Raw genomic sequence first — 18854 nt, forward strand, 5'->3', positions numbered from 1 at the left:
ATCTGTAATCATCTGTAATCTGAGGCTTTACTGGTCTCATATTTCAGACAGTCACATTTTTCTTTTACTAAAAATCTCTGGAAGTTTACGTGAGAGAATTAAATGGAAGACGGGACATTTGGGCGCCACTCCAGGCGTGCTTCCACTGTGAAGCGCCCTGGACCCACACCACGGTTCAGCCCTAGTCCCGAGACGTGCCACCAAGTGGTTCCTTCAGCACTTTTCTTCATCACAACCGAGATATTCCTCTTTATAAAACAAAATTTTCCACCCGATGGTCACTTTTTGTAAACCTGCATATCGTGCTATCTTGACACAGTAAGACAATTCAGGCCATCTGTCTACTCAGGGCTTCAGGGGCACCAGCTCACAGAAGCAGAAGGGGCTCCCAAGTGGGCAGCTGCTGGGGGCCATGGAAACCCTGCTCAGGCCTCTAACTGGTAGAACAGGGATGAAAATAAGTCATGCCCAAGATAATTCTGGAGAAAATGTGAAATTATGTGATGTACTTGCAAATAACAAGCTCTGAGTAAATATGAATTCTCATTAAGAAATTAAAATTAATCAAAAGACATTTACTAGTTTACTATAACTTAAATCAAAAACTGTGAGTAGAATTTACTGAGATCAAAGCAACCCCTGACTGAACCCTGTGTTCCTCTGACAGGAGAGATGGGCAATCAGCTGCTATAGCACACGGGCCACAGCTCAGATGGGCAGACACTGAATATGCTGAAATGCCGTGGATAAAACTAAGGTGACACCTATATTTTGTTTTTATTTTACCCTAGTCCCTCTTTATTTTTTTAATTGGAGGATGATTACTTTACAATGCTGTGTTGATTTCTGCCATACAATAATACGAATCAGCCATAACCATATAAATATCCCCTGCCTCTTGAGCTCCCTCCCACCCCTCCCCTAAGGTGACATCTCAAATGCATCAATAAATTTGCACAGTCCAGAGCTCCCAGTTTCAAAATCTAAGCAAAGAGGGGAGACCCCAAGCCATGACCAGGCTCCAAAGACCCTGTGCTGCAGGTGAAGCCTTAGACTGGGTTTTCACCACCCCCTGGGTGTGGCAGACAGGAGACGCATCCAAACCTGCTCTCAGGGGGAGCTAACAGGGGGGCCTCATGCTGCCCCCTACAGCTGCAATCCTGTCACTCAAAGGGTCTGTGAGGAGGTCACCTGAGACTTCAGTGGTGGGCAGGGGAGGAGGAGACACAGGCTGAGAGACCAAACCCTCAAGCCACAAGCTCATGTGGTCCTGACTGCACCCACAGAAGCCTAGCAGAAGGAAGAACCTACCTTCCACCCAAACCTCAAAGCCTTCCCACAAACAAGCTTCAAGGGAAACTGGCTCACAACAAGACAATTTCTATAAAGACAAAAAACCCCACAGTTCCTGAAGCAAGAACAGTGGAAAAGAAATAAGTAAAATCAGCTGAACCTTGATGTCAAATAGAGGAATTACCAGACACGCACAAAATAGTATGCTGCTCTGCGCAGCTTGAAAACACGTGTGTGAACAAGAAACTACAAAGACCAAGCAGATCTGAGATAAAAACAAACAAAACTTCAAAGAATAAGAATAAAATAAGTATCACCAAAATTAAAATTCAATGGGCAAATTTTAACAGCAAATTAGACCTAACAAAAGGGAAAATCATTGAAGAGGAAGGCAGGTTAGAGGATGTTACTCAGAATATAGCACAAAGAGACAATGAGAGGAGAACACAAGAGACTGAAGGTGCGTGGGAGGCGGGGATGCAGCAGCGGTGGCATCTACCACAATAACGGCTGGCCAATGCCCAGGTTCCAGGGGGTCAACAGATACCAAGCCAGGGCGTCATGGCATTCATAAAACCCAAGACAAAGAAAGGCACTTTCCAGGCAGTGCTAGTGGTAAAGAATCTGCCTGCAACGCAGGAGACACAACAGACGTGGGTTTAATCCCTGGGTCGGGAGGATCCCCTGGAGAAGGAAGTGGCAACCCACTCTAGTACTCTTGACTGGGAAATCCCACGGACAGAGGAGCCTGGCAGGCTACAGTCCGTGGGGTCACAAAGAGTCAGACATGACTGAGCAGGCACACACAGAGTTTCTTTGTAGTTTGATGCTATAGGAGGTGTTTGTCCAGGTGCAAGTATTGCAGCAAAAGGCCCCAAGTCCCAGCCTGTCTCAAGACCACCAGTATTCCTCAAGCAGCAGTTATACACAAGACACTGGGCTAAATGCTGAGATTACAAAGATGGACAAAGAAAAGATCTCAAAAGAAAACAAGAAAAGACAAGTTACATAGAAGCAGTGACCTGCTAGACAGACATCGGACTTCTCATCAGCAATAAAAGACCAGGAAACAGGGACAGCTGTTAATGTGCTGAGAAAATAAATGTTCATCTAGAATTCCACACCAAGCAGAAGTATCTTTCAGGAATAAGAGTGAAATACACGCATTTTCAAACACTACAGGAAACTCCAAAGAATGGACTTCAAGCAGAAGACAAGTAGTTTTACACGAAAAGTGCCAATGCAACAGGAGAGAAGGAAACTGTGACCACAGCACACGTGGGTGCAGAGGCTGGAGCAAGTGTGACAGACCAGCGCTCAGAGCAGAGCTGAGAGGGGCTCGCGCTGCTCTGTGAAAAGGCGCACCTGCACATGGACATTTTAGGAAAACCGCTTCAGAGAACCCAGAGAAAACAGGCAATTTTCAAACAAGTAGAGGAGAAAAAAGAGAAAGACAAAAATAAATAGACAAATGGAAGGAGAGAAGACAAGTAAGGCAGGATGAGAACACAGAGCAAGCTGAAAACCCAAACAAAATGGAAGCCAAAGGCCACCCTTCCAGGTCTCACCACAAAGGTGAGCAAATCTGTCACATCAGCTGAGATGCAGGACGAAGGCAGTGCAGCAGCATCTACCCGACCATTTCTGTGACATATGTATGAAACAGAGAAAATGAAAGACGGAAACAATGCATCAGAAAATTCTAACACAAAATGGGTGGAGTTCTCAGTTTGAGGCAGAGCAGGCTGCCAGACCAAAACAGTACTTCAAAGTAATAAAATTAGAAAGTTTAATTTATGTGTAGCTAATAATAAAGAGCTTCCCAGGTGGTGCTAGTGGTAAAGAACCGGCCAGCCAATGCAGGAGACCAGGGTCCAATCCCTGAGTCAGGAAGATCCCCTGGAAAAGAAAATTGCAATCCATTCCAATATTCTTGACTGGAAAATTCCATGGACAGAGGAGCCTGGTGGGCTACAGTCTATGGAGTCACAAAGAGTTGGACATGACTGAAGTGACTTAGCATACACACAATAATAAAGAACCTAATATAAAAAGCAAAAATAGAAAGGAACATAAGGAAAAACGGATAAATCCAAAATCAGAATGGGAGATTTTTTCTTCCAATTTTTGGACATGCCACGCAGCATGTGGGATCTTAGTTCTCTGACCAGGGATTAAACTCATGCCCCCTGCCTGCGCTGGAAGCACAGAGTCCCAACTACTGGAGCTCCAGGGAAGTCCCAGAATGGGAGCTTTTAATACACCTGTCTTATAATTGACAGAATAAACCTGACCTGGAGGTGACAAAGGGAGCCCACAGCCACACCCTGCACCAACACAAACCATATCTCAGCACACTTCCCTGCAAGATCAGCGCTGGGCCGGGGCTGGAGTGTGAAGAGCAGCAGAGGGTTTGGCCCAGGTAAGGTCAGGACGAAACCGCTGTCCCGGGGCTGGAAGAGGAGCTGCAGTGCACAGGAGGGTCTCAGGTATTAGAGGTGCACACCTCCAGGGAGGCATCCTCAGGCAGCTGGGATGAAAACTGTGCCCAGGGTCGGGGGGGACGACACAACCTCCCTGGTTGTCCAGTGGTTAAGAATCCACCTCCCGATGTAGGGGATGCAGGTCTGATCCCTGGTTGGGGACTAAGATCCCACATGCCCCAGAGCAACCAACCCCAAGCATTACAACGCAAGATTCTGAGAGCCAAAACGAAGACCTGCCGCAGTCAGGAAACATAATAAAAACAAGCAAACAAAAACCCTGTGAGGAATGGCAACTGGCTACAGATATGAATCTGGACTCATCAGGAGAGATGGGCTCACAGCCTCATGACTAGAGTGACTACGAGGAGAGGGGTGCAGACAGAGGGTTTTTAAAAAGACAAAACACCAAACAAGCAAAGGAACAAAAACTTGTAGCCAACTAGATCAAGAAAGGAATTTTCTTATGTGCTGAAGGGTGAGTTTAAAAATTCAACCCTGCAGAATGACCAAGGAGAGCGATGTGGCCGAGCTTCCTATCTGCGCCTGCCCTACAAGCCCTCGTGAGCAGGAAGAACGGGAAGGAGGAAGGGGAAGGTGTCGCCACCAGACTCACAGGTGACAGTGTCAACACAAATGATAGAAGGACAGACTGAGGCTGCAGGATTCAAAAGTCAACACACACAGTGCCTTAGAGACACATAAAAGAGAGGGAACTCACAGTAGAACAGCAGAAAATGCTACTACTCAGGAATAAACCCGGGATGAGCAATAAGATCCTTATGGGAAAAAAAACAAGAAACTTACTTGAAGGGCCTTAAACAAGATTTAAACAGTAAAGGGTGTCTCATGTTGGTGAATCTGAAGTCAAGGCTGTAGAGATGTCTACTCTCCCCCAAACTGATCTACAGGGTCAATGTATTCTAACAAAAACCCCATCAGTTTGATTGTGATGTGAACACTTAATATGCTGACTCAATATTCAGAACTTCTGTTAGTAAAGTGAGTGAGAAGATAAGCTACAAGCTGGGAAAAGTATGACATAGACCCGAAGGTGAACACCAGGATATACAACTGCACTGGGAAGCCCTGAACAGGCTTGTCCCTTGAAAGGGGCCCCAACAATCAGCAGATTCACCAAGAACAGAATCACACAGCTGCTAGAGGAAGGCAGACAGCAGGCCAGGCCGGCGTGGGTGGAGGCCAAGGGACCACATAGCGCCTCAGCAGGGTGTGTGCCCAAGCCCCACACCCCGTCCCAGACATTACATGTGGCGCTTACATGCAGGACCCACAGGATGTGTGACACTGGGCTGGGCAGCACGGGGAGCAGCAGAGGGAGAGCTCATGAGTTCCTGAAGCACAGGGATGACCACGAGCCCTGGAGAAGCCTCACCAGCACAAAGGCCGCCACTGCGGTGGGCCCTCAGTGCGGTCCCCAGGCCACACTGTGGGGCCCCACAGTGTGTTTCATGGGGTGCTGATCTGTGGTCCCCCTTGTTCTACCTCTGAGTGCCCCTCCGCCAAGTCTGTTGTCAGTCCACAGGCTCCCTCCTGCTCACCTGGATCTGGGTCTGCACCTGCTGGGTCCCGGCCAGTTTCTGGGCCTGGGAGATGGGTGTGGTGAGAAACTGGGTTTTAAGGGCTGGCTGGGTGGCGTAGGTGACCTTCTGTGGTTGGCCCTGAGCAGCAATCTGCTGTGCTGTGATCTGAGGAAAGAGACCGCCCAGGGTTAGAGCTGCGTCCCCGTCTCAGAGCCACCAGGCCTCCTCCCGGGCCCTGCCCTCCCCCAGGTGCCCACAGCATTGACCACCCCAGCTCCCAGCCCTGCCTGCCCACTGCCCCCACCCCCAGCGCCCAGTCCCAGGTCATCGCTTCCTCTCCTGGGAGGTCCCCTCACAACCCAGGCTGGGCTTCATCTCCACATCTTCTTCAGAACCTGGGGCCACGTCAGCTCATCAGGTGAGTGAGTGAGTGAACTTGACAAGACAGGAGACACATGTGCACAATTTCTCGAATCTAATTTTAAGAATTTGACATATACTCAAACACATTTAGGACAAATAGAAACAAACTATATGCACAATCTTTGCATCTTTAGTCTGATTTTTAGCTTTCCCTGCCAGGAGAATTTAAATACTCTTCTATTTAATACTATTTCTATTCAGAAAGCCATGCGTAATACACAGACCATATATTTGGTTACAAAGTCACCTCCATGAACAAACATTTTTAAGGTCTCAAAAGTCTTCTTTCAAGTCATATGAACATACAGACCAGCACATTCATAAAGCCCTTCTTCTCTCTTTTAGATGTTGGCTAAGCCTCCATGCTGACCCAGCCCTGCCTGTCCAGCACTCCCCACTCACAAGTCACTTCATTTCTCTACGTGTCAGTTTCTGAGAATGGGTGCCAGCACCCACAGAGCCCTCAGCACACAGAGGGAATGTTCCAGCTCCGGTTCAGAAAACACAGATACAGCACACAGTTCAGTATCAGCAGTCAGAAATCAGCACGATGATACATCATGATCTGTAGGCCAGGCTTCAGGCCACCAGAAGCAGACGGAAAACAGAATGCCTTGCACTCTGCTCCTGCTCGTCAACACAGGCCTGCAAGTACAACCCCGAACCCCCACCTCCAAGGAGGATTTGCTTTTGGGAGCTCAATCAGCCCAGAGCTGCCTCCCAGCCTCTGAGTCAGGGTATCAGCAACACACTGACAATACTCCTCTTGCAGTACCTTTGTCCACGGTCTCTTCCCTCCCTCCATCCATCCTCTGAACATGAGCACCAGTGTACACACACTCTCTCACATGGACACGGTCCTTGCCTGGCCTCTTGACAGCTCGACAGCCGTGGCCTGGCTCCATCTGTCCAGTACACCCAGGTGGGTCGCACACCATGAGCTACACCCATGTCCTGGAATCCTCTGGCACCTCCCCAGTCATGCAATTCCATAGACTGAGTCCATCATGGTTGCTCCCACAAGCCCTCGGTGCATGGGGTCTCTCTCCCTCCAGGGTGAAGCCTAAGACCATCCTCTGTGCTGCCCAAGCCCACAACCATAGGGTCTCCTGTGTGACGAGGCCAGGCAACCAGGCAGGGCCCATTATTCAGGACCCTCTCCACCTCTGTGCATCCAATGCTTGGCAGCAGGGCCCACCTCAAATGCAGCGGGGATGCTAGGGACCCCAGTACCCAGTACCTTCTGCTGGACAGTGGCAGGGCCTGGGGCAGCCTGCGGCTGGATAGCCTTCTGCTGCTGGACGGCTTGCTGCTTGAGCTTCAGCAGCTGCTGGACGTGCACAGGCTGGGCCACGACAGTCTGTCCTGCGAACACCAAGCAGATCATTTAATTACGAGCACCAGGGACGAACAAGGTCTCAGGACTCACACTGAGTTCAGCTTCAGTGATTTCTTTACAGAAAATAACAGCCTGAAATGGTGTTGAGGCAAATAAAGCCGTCTCTTATGACAACTTTAAATGTTTCTGGGTTCATAATAACATTCAGACAAAGGTCTGGGAAGCTGAGAATGTTAACGGTTAAATCAAGGGACACCTCCACTAACACACACTGTGACACTCAGAAAAGGGCTGACGGCCATGGCTACTAGAAAAGGCTTGTCAGCCCCACTGAAGGCTGTAAGCAGGGGGTGATGTGCGGGGGGAGCAAGGGGCGGCGTGAGACAGGCACCTGCGGCTTTCTGCGGCTGCCCGATGGCCACACTGATCCCAGCAACGTTCATGGGCAGGGTCGTGACGCCCGGCGAGGAGACCACAGCTGCTGGCACTGACACCACCGGGGGCTTCGCCAGTGCCACCTGGGCCGGCTGGGGTGCTGGGGCCTGCATCTGCCCTTGCGCCTGCAGCTGTGAAGTGGGGACCCGGGTCTAGACAATGAAAATAATGGGAGAGTCCAGAGATATTCAGGATTCCATGCATCTGCAAACATTTCCCACCAGAGGTCAAGTGGTGAGAAACTGAAAAACTCATGAAGGTGCAATGTGGTGCTCAGCTAACGGAAAACACCTTGCTGTGGGCTGCCTACGCCCCCTGCCCATCACCAAGAGACGCAGGGAGCGGGGCTCAGAAAGCCCCACGTGTGCCCGGGCACACTGCCGCTCAGCCACGGCTCCTGTCCTGTCCCACAGGGCACGTGCGTCTCTGCCTCGCCCTACACCTCAGAGCCTCACAGCAGCCCCAGACTGCCACGTCTCCTAGTCTCATCTCCTAGTCTTTCAGCGACAACCCTTACCCTGAGACTACTGCCACAGCCTCCCACGGGCCACGCTCGGGCCCCATCTCCTGAGACTTCGTTATCACGCTGCTTCCAAACACTTCTTTCCTTAAGTTGTATTTTTAAAAAGGAAAATGGAAATAGACCCGTTTTTACATGTACAAAACTCAGAAAAAGAAAATATGTCTTATCTGTATGGCTCGCTGGGAAAGTGTGTAAAATGAGATGAACTTTAGGTATTTTGTAATCTGAGTCTCTTCCTTTTGTAACAATCCTTTTGCAAAGCTGCATACTATTCCACCATGTGCTTGCTATACAGTCTATTTAGGTGACTCCTTAGTGATGGTGATTTAACCCTCTCCTAACATTCCCAATACAAGTTTGTATATTTATCACTTTGTACTTGTTCTATTATTTCTTCAGAATGTAACAGAAACGAATCACTGGGTAAAATAACATGCATGTTTCTTAGCTCAACTGACTAGAACTCTCTCCAGAGGGAGCCAGTTCCCGCCAGCAAGTCCCATTCAAGGAATGGGCTCCCCAACCTGGCCTTCAAGTGTGATCACTACTCTGCTCGTTTGAATTGGCATTTTTTGTGAACACAGGCAACACCAAGCTTGCTCTCACAGTTTTTACCTACTTCTGTCCCTTCTCTTACAGACTCAGAGTGAAGCACCCAAGAAGCAGAGCCTGGACCCCCAAGTTACAGCTGTGTTGTGGGTGATGAGTTGTAGGATCTGGATGTTACTAAAGGTGTGTGGCTTGGTTTCTGCACCTGCAAAATGGAGTTAACATCACAGCACCCACTCCCACCTCAGCACCAATCAGGTGACAGGCAGAGAGGCTCAGGCAGCACCCAGCCCAGAGCAGGGTTCCTAGTGCTAGTTGTCACCAGGTGTGACAGAGTGGCCCACCAGACACTCCCTCGGCTCCTGCTGATTGTGACTGACCGTCCCAGACACCCCTCTCCCCCTAGCATCATCCCCTCCTTCAGAAATCTCCAACGTCTCTCCGTGCCCGCAGAGCACTGTGATCCTGGAGCCTGGCTCTGGGGCCTCACTAGCCCCTCTGGCTCCTGCAGTCTCCCCTACCTCCCCTCTGCCCAGCAGCACTGGCATACTTTCCATGCGCCCGGTCTCACGCTCCCCTCATCCCCCACGGAAACCCTGCTCTCCCTTCATGGTCTGGCTTGCTCCCCTCCTCCCTGACCTCTCAGGCCACCATAAGCTTTGTGACACTGACGTTCTGGAGCACGACTGTGAAAATGTTTCCCATACGTGTGCTGTGCTTCGCCCTCTCCAAGGAGAACTTAAAGTTCCTGGGGAAAGACCATGTCTTTACTTGTCACTCCACCATCACACCTGCAAGGGCCTGAGCAAGCAATAACAGTTCAGTTAAAACGTTAAGAAGACGCTGCTCTGGAAAAACAAGCGTATCAACGGGAACTTACGAGCCGGGCCACCTGGAGGTTGGCCACGGTGGTGCCCGTGAGCAGGGCGCCGGGCCTCGGGGCCGTGACCGTGGTGAGCTGGGGGCTCTGCTGCTGCGTGGGCTGCGGGGGCTGCACCTGCACTTGAGCCGTTGGCTGCGGGGGCCCCGCTGGGGCCTGTGCTGGGGGCGCCTGCTGGGGCAGCTGCAGTTTCTGCTTCTGCATTTTGATCAGGTGTTCCTAAAACCCAGATAAAGTAATCTTTTCATCAACATTAACTGTACTCCACTTTGTATATATCTTGGTTTTAAGTTACTGTTCTACTACCCATTAAATATTGAAGCAAACAGTTGCTACTATGCAGTCTGCAAACAATCCTCCAGGCTTTTGCCAAACATTTTTTAAATGTTCGTTTATCATGATGAAAACTAGCAACTGTGATTCTGACAGATCAGCAAATCTGTAACAAAATTTCTAGGTTCTGATCACTCATAAACAAGTTAATTTAAATCTGCAATACCATCAAAAAAATTCTAAAAGTCTTAAAATCGTAGTCCTTCTTGAAATTTTAAAATGTATTATAAGCAGTAGCTCTAAATTTTGTATTCCAAGTGTCTCCAAATGAAAGTTTAATTGATAAATAAACCCATGTCTTTAAAAGAAGTCGAAATAACAAGATAAAAATATTCTAGGGAATAAAAAATTTTTTAGGAAAACTGATATTGACTTATTCATTCATGACTATCAGATCTCTTTCAAGATGCTGAAAAAGAAAAGGACTTTGCAACTGGTTTGGGAGAGGGCAGGGGAAGACAGGAAAGGAATCAGGTGCATGAGTGGGTCAGTGGGGCTCTGAGCAGCTGAAAGTGGGGAGCAGGCCACTGAAGGCCTGCCATCACAGAGCAGAAGAAGTAGGGAGATGGGGGGTGGGGGGAGGCAACAGCGTGGGGAGTGGCACAGACCCGCTCTGACAACTCACCCCTGCTGGGGTGGACAACCCTAATTCAGTGCTGCCCATCAGCACTCCGCAGCAATGGACATACTCTGGAGCTGGGCTGTCCAGTGCGATGGTCACAGCCATGTGTGGCCTTGCACCCCTGAGCTGTGGCTGGTGTGACGGAGGATGGAAAGTTGAGCTTGGTCACATTTGGTTTGTGTGGTGTGTGCTCGAGTGCCCCTCCAGGATGAAGTCCTGGCTGGTGCTCGCAGGTTCTCAGGGTCCTCCAGCACCCTGGGCCCCTCTGTCACCCTCAAGGGGCAGGCCCGAGGGCAGGTACTTACTGTGGCAGCTCCGACAGCCAGCTGCAATTCTAAAATACCATCTTGTTTTTATTACATACGTTTTTCTGGCTCCTTTCTATGTTGAGTATTAATGCTTTTCCATTTGTGGCAGTATTTCCTTTTAAAATGAATGTATTTGGTTGTATAACAGCACAGGTGGTACAGAGATTGGCAAAATTCAGGAACATCAGTACTCAAATGACTGACACTGAGAAATGATAATGCAAATGAACTACTCCTAGAGAAACCAAGTGTTCACCACCTCGGCTCTTAAACTGTAGAGGAATGCTTTTCACCAACATTTTCTCAGGCTGGGAAAAGGGTCCAGAGGCCTTCAAGTTCTCCCTGGAGCCTGAGCTGCTGCGCACAGAACAAGCAAGCAGGTGGGAAGATCCATCTGGAAACAGGGATTAAGGCCTCAGAGAGTGGGGAAAAGGCTGGTCACGTGATCATGGAAGTGGCCCTGTAGGCAAGGTTGTTTCTAAAGACCACACACACACACACTTCACACATACAGACAATGGCAGGCTGTGCAGAACACACTCTGAATGACATGACACAACAAGGCGTCATCACAAGGGGTATCAAGGTTTCTAGATGCTCACCGGCGTCAGCTTGCCCACAGCCTTGATCTGTGCCGGAGACTGGGCCTGGCCTTGGATCTGCGGGACCTGCACCTGAGAGGCCGCCTGCTGCTGCTGCTGCTGCTGCTGCTGCTGCTGCTGCTGCTGACGAAGGAGCTGGAAGTGTGCGGGCGTGATGGTTTTCCCCGGGAGCTGGACCCCTGTGGCTGAAGAGGTTGTCTGGTGAGACCACAGCCCCCCGACACACACACACGCACCTGAGCCCTCAGGAGCTGTAAGAGCAGGGCAGGTCACGCAGGAAACAACCCTGCCTTTACCTTGGGACACCTGAGTCACCAAAGACCGGGTCGGGGTCTGCACGGGGGTCAGGCTGGTAGTGACCACAGCCGAGGCCGTCACTGAGGTGACCGCGCGAACACCCTGAGTCGGTGCCAGGGACACCAGGTCGGATGTGGCCGTGGCTGGGGAACCAACTGCTCGAGGCTGGGTGTGGACCACCTGGGCAGGAGCAGAGCCTCCCGAGGTCTGGAAAAGGTGAAGGGAAGAGAACTGTCAGGCTGCTTCGCGATACTCAAGACTCTACAGTCATCGGGTGAAGAAAAAAGGCCACAAAACTCTAAAACCTAGAAAACGAAGCCTTCTGACAGAGTGCTGAGAGACCTGTGAGTGCAAAACCTGTGCCCTGGGCTAGAGCAGGAGGCAACACGCAGAAAAGGAAGATCCCCTCCCCCGTCTACCACACTTGCCCTATGTCTGTCCAGGTGTCCTCACTCGAAAGACCTTTGGTTTCCAAGAAACCATCTAGATGCCCGTGTTTATCCCCACAAAACACACAGGACCCTGCTCCCCATGGTCATCCCCAGCCGGGCATGGAAGCTGCAGCCCTGAACCCACTTCCACCCACTCCAGGCCTCGTGGCATCCCAATTGAAGTAACTGCTCAAATCTTTTGTCCATTAAAATTATTTTGTCCACTATTAAAAGTTGTTCATTTTCTTACTGTTGATGCAAGAATCTTTATATATATATAATTTATTTTGGGCTAGTGTTGGGTTTTCACTGCTGCATGGGCTTTTCTCTAGATTCAGTGAGCGGGCTTCTCATTGAGGTGGCTTACTCTTTTTTTTTTTTTTCAACATTGAGGTGGCTTACTCTTGTGGAGAACCTGCTCTAGGGAGTACAAGCTTCAGGAGTTATGGCATACGGGCTCAGTAGTTGCAGCTCCTGGGCCCCAGAGCACAGGCTCAGTAATTGCTATGCAAGGGCTTGGCTGCTCTACATCGTGTGGGATCTTCCCAGACCAGGGATCAAACCTGTGTCTTCTGCATTGGCAGGAGGATTCCTTACCACTGACCCACCAGGGAAGTCTGGAAGAACCTTTATATAATCTAAACACCAGTTCTTTCTCAGGTATATTTTCCATGCCTTTAACTTTATTAATAATTTTTCCAAAGAGCAGAAATTCTTGATTTGACGATGCCTCATTTATTAATTTTTTCATAATGAACAGGTTTTTGGTATCTTAGGAAATCCTCGCCTAAATCAAGGTAGCAAAGATATTCTATTTTTTTCCTAGAAATTTTATAGTTTGGGGCCTATGACCCACTTTGAGTGACTTTCTATATACAGTACTAGTGAAACAGGTCAAAGTCCATTGCTTTGCACACGGCTCTGCAATTTCTCTAGCACCATTTGTTGAAAACACTGTCCTTTCTCCACTGAATGAAATCCTCTAGCACTTTTAGCAAAAAGTAACCAACTATGTACACGTGGGTCTATTTCTGGGCCCTCTACCCTACTCCATGGATCTGTGTGGCCATCCTTTGGCAACACCACTCATCTAGATCACTACCAGCAACACCTGCACACCAAAGACAGTTTTCAAAACTGAAGAGGGGCCTTCCCTGGTGGTGGTGAAGGATCTCCCACCAACGCAGGGGGACATGGGCTCAATTCCCTGTTCCAGGAAGATTCCACAGGTCAACTAAGCCCATGCTCCACGACAAGAGAAACCACTGCGATGAAAAGCCCGTGCACCTCAACTGGAGAGTAGCCCCCGCTTACGCACAGCAACGAAGACTCAGCGCAGCCAAATAAGTAAATTTCTAAAAAATACCCAAGAAGGACATCACTCTATTTGCCAAATGCACTGCTGACTCTGAAGCAGCTTCTTCTCATTTGGGGCACATGTTACTTTAGGTCAGTGACTGAACTGGAACTCAGGACATAAATGTAAACTCGTCAATTTCATTTGTTCACTTCTGCTTTTATGGTAAAACACCACAGCCCAGCAGGTGTGTCTTCTGCTGAGTGCCCTGTCTTCTGGTTTCGTGCTCAGGGGTTTTGCCACTCTGCGTCATTCCCTCTGCCCAGGTCTGGCCCCTTCTTGCTTCCTACTCATGGGCCTAGATATCCCAGAAACCCACCACCCCACCTTGTGCCCCATCTAGCACCGTCCACTCCTGTACTTGTGCAATGGCCACCATCCACTCACAGGCTAACCTGTCAGTATGGCACGTGGGGTACCCCTTCCGTGGGGTCAGAGACACGCTCTCATTCCCTTCCTCCTCCTGGAGTCACGGTGGGGGATTTCAATACCCTCTCCCTCAGAAAGAACAATGTGGAAACCATCCTCTGCACACCTGAACGTTCTTGGTATTTTATGAAATTCAGACTACATGAGTAATCTCTATACCAATGGAATTCTTTTTACAGCTTAGGCAGCATCCCAGGTCATGCACACCACCCAAAACACCCAGGAGCAGGGACAACTCACGGTTAAGGCTCCAGGAGCCACAGGCGAAGCCAGACGCTTGTTAATGGACTGGAAGGTGGCGGCGGGGACGCCAGCGATGGTGTTCACGATCACATTTCCACTCACGGTGCCTGCAGGGAGAGAGGGTGTGAGGCAGGAGGACGGGAGAGAACTCATCTCCAGCTGTGGCATCTCACCCGTGAGGCTTCTTACCCGTGGGCATGCTCGTCCCTGTGACGGACGTTTTGATGGCTCCTGCCTGCTGAAGGAACGAAACCATTTGAATTTCAGGTCAAGTTCTCCCCTGCACAGATGCTCCAAAGCCCTCCATTTCATCAGGATAAAACTGAAAGTCTTAATCGTGGTTACTTAGACCACACGGCCAACTTTAGCCCCATCTCTTCCCACGTCCTCCCCACACACCTACCCATTCTCCCACCTCCTCCCACACTGCTGGGTCTGTGCCTCAGTCACCAAGCTCCAGCCACACTGATCCTTTTAACCCCGTATCTGTCAAACTCAGGGCCTCTGTGCTTGCTAGTTTCCATTCTTCTCTGACTAGTGTCACTTGACTACAGGCTAGGGGCCAGTCCTGCAGAAAGTCTTCCTGACTACCTACCACTGGGCAACAGCAGCTCTCACACCAAGCAGGTGCTTAGTTTTCTGAACAAGGAAGGACAGAGCTGCTTAAGTGCCCATAAAAACACCACTGTGGCAAATGCAGTAAAGAACACGGGGAGGAAACGACTCTGTATAACAAAGCCATCCCACGCCAGGTGGCAGTGTCTTCGCATGGGGGATGCTTATGTGTCACCATGCACATACAGAGAGGACACATGGCAGGGCATGCTGCATGAGACCGTCAGGCTACCATTCTTTTTAAACACTTTTTACTGCCTCCCTCTCATGAGTGCACAAGCTTTGGGGGAGGGTGGGGCAGGGTCAGGAAAGGGAGGTCTGCACTAACTGCTCTGCAAGTCCGCAGAGGTCGACCTCTTCACAGTTACACTTCACAAAGCCCTAATCCCAAACTTCCTGTCTCCTCCACCAAGAAGAGCGGCCTTGCCTCCCACATCTCTACTGAGCTAAGCCAGCCAGGAGAGCAGAGCTGGGCCTGCATGGGGTGATGCAGGTGAAATAGCCGCTTCCTCAAGGGGGGAGACTGGGCCTCTGAAGGGCTTTGGGCTGGAAGCTGCGGGATCCCTTGATGGGTGTGCTGGACCCGACCTCCCTGTTCCTTCTCACCAGCACTGCGGCACTGCCCACCGTCGTGATCGCAGGGGGTGCCTTTGGTGGGGGTGGCGCGGGCTGTGCAGGGGGCTGTGCCTGAGCCTGGGGCTGGACGGCAGGCGGCCCTGCGGGCTGCTGGCTGCCTGCTGCTGAGGGCTGGGGCAGAGGCGGAGGCGGCTGCTGGGGCGGTGGGGGCTGCGGCTGAGGCGGGGGTGGTGGGGGCTGTGTCACAGGCGGCTGCTGTGCCTTCTGCTGGTCGGCCAGCGCCTACAGGGGCAAGAAGGAACAGCGTCATGGGAAGGAGCTGGCCCAGCAGACCACCCCAGCCCCTCTGGGCCCTGCCTGCCCACTGCACCACACCTTTTTCTCCTTGGCAATGCGCTCTGCCCGGAGGGACGCGACCTGAATAGGAGGCAGGGGTTTGTCGTAGTTGATGCCACTAAAGATGAAAAAATAGAAACGTATTGCAAGTTCTAAAGCAGACAAACATTCTAGGAACCCAAATCCCCCGTTTCCCATCCTGCCAGGTGCTGGGACATGACTCCTACAAAGCCCCACAGGCCAGGGCGCCTGGTGGGTCGGCCCTAGGAAGGGGAAAGGATGCCCTTCCAACAGGAACTCCTGGAAGGTGGGCCTGGGTCTGACTCCCCTCTGCAGCAGTACTCGGCCAGGTGCCCAGGATATCAGGAGGCCCCGAGCATGTAGGGACAAGAAGGCCATTCAGCACTGTGCTCCTCAGAGCAGACTGCCTGCCCCTCCACCCAGCACAGCAAACTGCTCACCCCACCTGCCCTGAGCATCAGCCCTACTCCAAGGGAGAGGTCAGCTGGTCACCCGCCTAGTACCGTGAGCACCTGACGGTCCTCCCCAGCCTCTCACAGCACCCTTGCTTCCAAGGTTCCTGTGCCTCCTGGCCCCCATGACAGTCACAGGAAGGCTGGCTCTGCCCTGTGCACACCCCTCCCCGCCCCCCATCTCAGGGCGGCTCACCAGCACGGCCCAGATGCTGTGGTGCACCTGTCTGGTATCTCTGGATGCCAGCCCTTCCAAGTCACATGTCCCTAGCCCGCCAGCACTTTGTCTCCCATCCTCTGTCTGCCCATGTCAGTCCACTCAGCCCCCCAAGGCTGCCCTGCAACCCATCCAGCTGCCCCCATATTCAAGTAAAGATGCAAAGACAATCTGTACCATGAAGAGACACAGAGAGGGGCTGGGGTGTGAGCTCCCACAAGAAAAAGGTGACACGTGAGAGTGAGGCAAGGGGAGAGGCCAACATGCCGGGGGAGACCATCCCAGATGGAGCGACCCACAAGGCAGAGCCGTGAGGCAGGGACTGCCAGCCCACTCGAGGAGCAGCCCCAGAGGCCTGGGCCCTCGGTGCGGCTGGGAGGGCCGGGACTCTTAGCAGGGACAGGCCCGTGTCCAGCAGTATCTGCAAAACCTGCTCGGTTACAAGGAAAGCTTGAGCCCTAGTGGCAACTAGGTTCCATCTGAACACGTTCTTTCCTCCCCGAATTTTAAGAAGCCAAACACAGAGAGTGGCAGGGATTTTACAGCCAACACCCAGATGCCAAGCAACTCAGACTGCACAGTTCTCTGTCACTGCTCTCTTGCACCAACCAGTCTCACTACCCATCTACCTAGTCATTTTTTTTTCCCTTTGCAAATTTTCAAAGCAAGAACACCAACCCCTAACAGCATATATTTTCAGGGCAGAGCCAACAAGACATCTGCCAGCGTAGAGACACTGAAGGAGAAGCCGCTCTCCCTCCTGCAGCCCATCAGGCCGTCAGACTGCAGGCAGGACACCCCCTCATCAGGTGAATGGAGACACCGGCCAGCCGGGCACTCCACACCTCAACCCCACCCCCAGCTGATGCCTGGACACACTGTCTGCACAGTAACTCACTGAACCTGTAGACTTTAAGAAAGCCCTAGAATGAGGTCATTTTCAAATGGTTAAAACTGTATCACAAACACAGGAATACCTTTCCGCCAATACAGAAGCATGCTTGGGGTTTTTCTGAAAGGGATTCATGCCAAGCCTGCAACACAGAAAGAGAAAAAATTACTGAACAAAGAACAATGCAAAGGAAGGGAAGGCTGACAGCGAGAACAAGCCCCCACTGACTCCGCACAGCCAGCACTGGGGGACCTGGGAAGCGTACAGCGGCTTGATGGGGGGGCTCCTTTTCCCGGCGGTCATCTTCATCAGGTCAAAGTGACTCGTGTACAGCTGGGTGTGTGTGGCATTCTCGTCCTGGGCGTACATCTGGCCTGTGCGCAGAGGACGGTTGTTCTTACTCTGAAACAGAACGGGGCAGCACAGCGGTCAGACACTTACCTGTGAACAGGGTCCCCAACTGGGAACCTAATGTGAAACCTTTGGGTTAAAAACCGAGCCCCTTCTTTCTGACCTTTTCTTGAGACCCAACACAGAACAGCAATGACACAGCGGCCGTCATCCACCGACCACACTCCCCAGCCTGTGCAAGGCCTCCTTGCCCATCCTTGGAGGAAGAAGGGCTCTCCTCCAGCTGGGGAGACAGCGGTGAGGCCAAGTGGCTGGGTCACATGGCAAGCCACTGACAGCCAGGACACCTTGACTGTGATCCGCCCCTGGGCACCAGCTTGCCCTCCCAGGGGCCTCTGGCCCCCAGTGGATGTGAAGGCCCGGACTCTAGCATTATTTGTGCCTGGGACTCTCTCCTCCATGGGCCCTATGGTGAAACCAGGCACTTCCTTGCTCCTGTAGAACTTCAGGGTGGTCCCTTTCGGCCTTCAGGCCGCCCCACAGAGGCTGCGTGAGTCCCTCCTTAGATGTAACACGTCTGACCACCCCTGCTTCAGTGGGTGCAAGCAGGTCGTCGACGTAGGATGCCCTTATGGAGCAGCGCTCTAACGCAAAGCAGCAAATCCCCACATGCAGAAGTGAGACACCTTGGACACTGAGTGCCTGCCAGTCACTGGACTATGGTTCATTTCTAACCCCACTCTATACTCTGCTGCACGGGCACTTAACAAGCTTTCCAGTTTATTCAGAATACCACCTTCAAACCCTATAAACCTCTTTTGCCATTTTCTTTAGCTTCACACGTGAGCTGTAACAGAGCGTCAAGTTTCAGCTTGATGATTTACCATATCCAAGTTATGACAATTGTTAGAAATGCTTCCCAAACCTAATGGCCCTGACACTGGAAGCCCTGTTGATGAAAGCATCGCAAAATGGTGTTCTGAGGAAAGACTGCTTTTCTGGTGATTATTTTCAAATGAGGAAACAAACATGTCTTATCCAGAGACAACTGTTTTTAGAAAATTGAAAACTTGAGATTTGTTAAAGCGTGCTCATAGAAAAAAGTTAAGTAACGTTCATGAGCAAACTTCATCAAAGCTCAGGATGTCTACTGCTGCTACATCTGGCCCAGCCGGTCCCAGGCAGAGACGAGGTCATCTCTCCTGTTCTGTGACTGGACGTGAGGACCATCACCCCAAAGGCCACCAGCCACAGGCCCAACACTGCACACAGAGGCTTTCTACATGGAGGCTGTGGACCCACT

The 18854-nt window shown here is 51.1% G+C and overlaps 1 protein-coding gene across 15 annotated transcripts in view; it reads right to left on the reverse strand.

The window, feature by feature from the left end:
* The window catches only part of EP400 (E1A binding protein p400), a 106226-nt gene that overhangs the window by 5598 nt on the left and 81774 nt on the right, over nucleotides 1-18854 (reverse strand). For 11 of the 15 annotated variants that reach the window (XM_061384467.1, XM_061384464.1, XM_061384463.1 and 8 more), the window contains 12 exons: nucleotides 17466-17602; nucleotides 17286-17342; nucleotides 15658-15736; nucleotides 15313-15564; nucleotides 14281-14329; nucleotides 14089-14198; nucleotides 11631-11838; nucleotides 11335-11519; nucleotides 9470-9688; nucleotides 7474-7669; nucleotides 6984-7108; nucleotides 5339-5485 (listed from right to left, as the gene is read on the reverse strand). In XM_061384467.1, the coding sequence (XP_061240451.1) occupies nucleotides 5339-5485; nucleotides 6984-7108; nucleotides 7474-7669; nucleotides 9470-9688; nucleotides 11335-11519; nucleotides 11631-11838; nucleotides 14089-14198; nucleotides 14281-14329; nucleotides 15313-15564; nucleotides 15658-15736; nucleotides 17286-17342; nucleotides 17466-17602 (1764 nt within the window). The remainder of the gene's footprint in view (nucleotides 1-5338; nucleotides 5486-6983; nucleotides 7109-7473; nucleotides 7670-9469; nucleotides 9689-11334; nucleotides 11520-11630; nucleotides 11839-14088; nucleotides 14199-14280; nucleotides 14330-15312; nucleotides 15565-15657; nucleotides 15737-17285; nucleotides 17343-17465; nucleotides 17603-18854) is intronic. The other 4 variants (XM_061384465.1, XM_061384470.1, XM_061384459.1 and 1 more) reach the window with 2 other exon arrangements.

Source organism: Bos javanicus, chromosome 17, assembly GCF_032452875.1.
Source record: "Bos javanicus breed banteng chromosome 17, ARS-OSU_banteng_1.0, whole genome shotgun sequence".
Classification (NCBI taxonomy): domain Eukaryota; kingdom Metazoa; phylum Chordata; class Mammalia; order Artiodactyla; family Bovidae; genus Bos; species Bos javanicus.